The sequence below is a fragment of the Tuber melanosporum genome, assembly GCF_000151645.1.
Source record: "Tuber melanosporum whole genome shotgun sequence assembly, scaffold_50, strain Mel28".
In the NCBI taxonomy this organism is placed as follows: domain Eukaryota; kingdom Fungi; phylum Ascomycota; class Pezizomycetes; order Pezizales; family Tuberaceae; genus Tuber; species Tuber melanosporum.
The window spans coordinates 445,318-448,900 of NW_003299096.1; the positions used below are offsets into that span (position 1 = coordinate 445,318).

Genomic DNA, 3,583 nt, shown 5'->3' on the forward strand with positions numbered 1-3,583 from the left:
CTCTAGTATGTATGATATGTATAGTACGAGTACAGTACTTGTATCGATGGGCTTATCAATCGAGCCGACCACCTAACTCCCCCCCCCACCCCTTAATATGTTGCTGCGCTGAAAGGGAATAACCCTGGAAAAGGCTGTATATGTGCGGATCATAATATTATACCGAGTTCAGGTAAGTGTTAGGATGAGGCTAATCTATCTTCGCCGATTATCAGGAGAGGGTTTTGGACCAAGTGTTGAAGTTGATATTACTTGTACAAGCTATGGTAACGACAGATACGGTACTCCCGACGCACCACCACCACCACGGATACACGGGTCTGAAAAAGGAAAAAGGAAAAAGGAAGAAAAAAAAAAGGAAAAGAAAAGGAAAAAAGGTACAGAATATACATTCAAGAGTAGTATTATTAGGGCTTTTGTAACGCTGTCAACAACAACAATAGTAAAAAGCCACCCCCATACGCGCCGGAAGAAAGGGAAAAGAAAAGGGATATGATGATACAAAACACATACACAACACGCAAACTCCTGGCACGCCGCCCAGCCCGCTCATTGGAATAAGCGAGGATAAGGATAAGGGTAACGGGAAAGAAAGAAGAAGAAAAAAACGTAAACTCGTTTCCTCCGCGAAACACTTTCAAAATTTTTGCTCTGAAGGTGGTAGTGGTGGGGACTCGAGGTTCTGCTGATCCCCTATTAATCCTTGGTACAATATCCCACTCTCCGTCACGATAATGGAGTGCTTCTGTAAGGACTTGTTTCGTGGCATAGGGTCCTTGAAGATCTCATTTATTTCTTCGAGGGTTCTCGCGCGAGTCTCGACAAAGCTATACACCGCATCTGTTAGACCGCACGAAGGAAGGGTGTTGGCAGGAGAGAAGGGAATATACAAAAGATAGATGACAATCAACTCGAGGATGTCCCAAGCAATGTAAAGAAAGCAAAAACCCCAACTGGTCTTCCCAATGAAGACAGAAATCCCATAAGAATTGAACAGCGTAGCAATGTTGGTGAAGAAAGCGAACACCCCCATCCCCTTAGCTCTGGTCTCGTACTTCAGACACTCGACCGGATACAGCGCTTGCAGAGGCGTATATGAGACCGAGTAAGTGATTCCAAAAAGGTAGATGAAAGCTATGGTAGCCGTGCTGCCCGCGGTGTTGGTGTTGGATTCCTTCCCAAAGTAGGACGTCAAGATTGTGATCACGGTCCACCAGGCGACGAACAGGCCCGTGCCTGTCATTAGGACTACCCGACGGCCCACGCGGTCTACGAGGACGCAGCCGACAATTGCCGCGCCAAAGGAGACGGCGGTCAGGGTTGCATTGTGGAAGAGTTGGGTTGTTTCGGATCTTATGCCGACGTTGTCGAGGAGGACTGGGAGGAAGTGGGTTACGGCGCCGTTGCCGGACCACTATGGTTTTGTTAGTTTGTCTCTCGATATCACATTGTTGAGGGAAGAGGGGGGGAAACGGGTAAAACATACTTGACCGAAGAACGCCATTCCTGCAACGCACACCATTCGCCACTTTGCGTTTGTGGAATTGAAGAGCTCGGAGTAGTCCCACCAACGCTTGTCGGAGCCCGCGAGGACGATCTCTTCCAACATTTCTTTGAACGAGAGAAGCACGACGGGGGACTTGCGGTTCCCATCACCATGGTAGGTTGCTAGGACTCGGATTGCTTCCTCATTGCGGTCGTTTGATACCAGCTGCGATGGTTGGTTAGTTTTTGTGGAGAGGACAGCATGTGGCGGTCAAAACTTACCCAACGAGGGGTTTCAGGACACCAAAGGCACAGCAGTAACACTGTGCCCGACGCCACAGATTGTAGCCATATGGGGAGCCTCCAGGAAAGATCCGAGTCCCAATACTGGGTTCGGTACATCGTCCATGTCGCCGCAAGCTAGTTTCTCAACGTTAGAATTGTGAGAATCAGGGCACATGTCAGAAAGGTATATCTTACTCCACCAACACAATAGAAGGTGTTATATAATCCAGTGATCGTTCCTCTCCAAGCGGGGTGTGCCATTTCAGCAACATATACCGGCCCCGCAGTGGTCAATATGGCGGCACCAAGCCCCAAAATAAATCTTCCGCCCATAAACGAGGCGTGTGTCGTCGAAAGTGCCTGCACGCAAGTTCCAATGATCACCGTGAGCGCCCCGCTAAACATTCCCCAACGTCTACCCCAACTATCCGATAACGGTCCGCAAATGAAGCACCCCAAGAAATGCCCGATGGAGTATATCGCAAAAACAACGCCGGTTGATGACCCGGTTGTTTTCATGTTGAAGTATCTAGAGATGATTAGTAAACCACAATTGGGACCCGCCAGCAAAGTGACGATCAAGGAAGACTAACCTTTGATATGTCGACATAGCATTGATCCCCCCCATAATGGATCCATCGTACCCGTTAATGCAAGAATTCAAGAATGCTACGAACAGATAGCAGTACAGCTTGAGCATCGACTTTGTCCAAGGACTCGGCTTCTGTGCCAGCAACGCCTTGGTAAAGTCTACGTGAGCAACGGTCCGGATGTACTTCTGGTCTTTCGATAGCGGAGCGCACGATGATAACGAGGCCGTATGGGAGTACTGCGACATTTCGAAAGTGTTCGCAGGTGTGATGTCGCCTCCGCCCGCACCCGATGCCCTCGATTCACTGCAGCCATCTCCAACAGCATTACCATACGGTGTGGTCAACTCCCCAACCGTTCGCTCCCCCGCCATATCCGTTCGTTCCTACCGGCCTGACTGTCCAGGTTGAAATTCACCGATATCCCAGGAGTCCCTCTTCTTTCGTTCCCCCACAGTTATAGTAAGTTGGACAACAAACAAAAGAAAAAGAAAAAAGTTCAATTGTTCAAAATAAAAATAGTCCGAATGGAGAGGATTGAAAAAAGGTTGAGACGGGGTATAGGGAGGGGGAATTATAGTTTGAGGGGGCGTTACTGCTGTTGTTGAAGTACCGGAGTTAACTATAGCAGTACCGGTAGTAGTAGTTGCAGCGGTGGTGGTAGTAGTTAATGGTGGTGGTAGTTGGTGTGGTTAAAATGATTGTCCTTCCTTTCTCCCCTTCCCTTTGGCCAGCCTATCTAGCATATGAAGGGTGCACTGGTAATTCCCTAAATTTCTTGAATGGCGATCACCGGGGGGGGGGGATGATGGTTTTTGAAGACGTCCCTAGCAGGCATGCGAGTTTTGTCCCCGTATTTCTCGCTTCCGCTACTCCCCTACCTAGCTTACCTATTTTGGTCGAGTCCATTGCACGACGATGGACCCATGCATGCAACTAGGATGTTTATTTATTTCGTCTTTCTCCCCAAAGGCGGGGTGAGGGTGGTAGAGAGAGTCGCTGACTGAAAAGACATCGTGCAGTACTCGGGTGTAAGGGTATTTAGCGCCCGGTAACACAAATCCTCTCGCCCAGCCTATTGCTCTCAGTTCAGAGTAACCGCACTTCTCCTTTCAGAAGTGGTCCGACTCTTTGCCGTCACCAAAAAAGTGCTCACCAGCTATCACTCGAACTTCCTAATCTGGCTTAGTCCACATATAAATACCACAAGTTTCCTGATGGAG

The 3,583-nt window shown here is 48.8% G+C and overlaps 1 protein-coding gene; it reads right to left on the reverse strand.

The window, feature by feature from the left end:
* Positions 1–222: 222 nt before the first annotated feature.
* On the reverse strand, positions 223–3,308 carry GSTUM_00008972001 (uncharacterized protein). XM_002840410.2 has 6 exons: positions 2,364–3,308; positions 1,966–2,299; positions 1,768–1,905; positions 1,487–1,711; positions 891–1,414; positions 223–827 (listed from the first exon to the last, which is right to left on the reverse strand). The coding sequence occupies exons 1-6, from the start codon at positions 2,732–2,734 to the stop codon at positions 638–640; spliced, it is 1,782 nt and encodes a 593-aa protein (XP_002840456.1). The 5' UTR covers positions 2,735–3,308; the 3' UTR covers positions 223–637.
* Between the last annotated feature and the right edge of the window lie 275 nt (positions 3,309–3,583).

Excerpts from the sequence above, each read along its gene's own strand:
- GSTUM_00008972001 (XM_002840410.2), bottom strand. The coding sequence starts at position 2,734 with ATGGCGGGGGAGCGAACGGTTGGGGAGTTGACCACACCGTATGGTAAT. Across the intron at positions 1,712-1,767 it reads GTCCTGAAACCCCTCGTTGG|CTGGTATCAAACGACCGCAA; the intron begins GTAAGTTTTGAC and ends CAACCATCGCAG. Across the intron at positions 828-890 it reads TTGATTGTCATCTATCTTTT|CTTTGTCGAGACTCGCGCGA; the intron begins GTATATTCCCTT and ends TGCGGTGTATAG.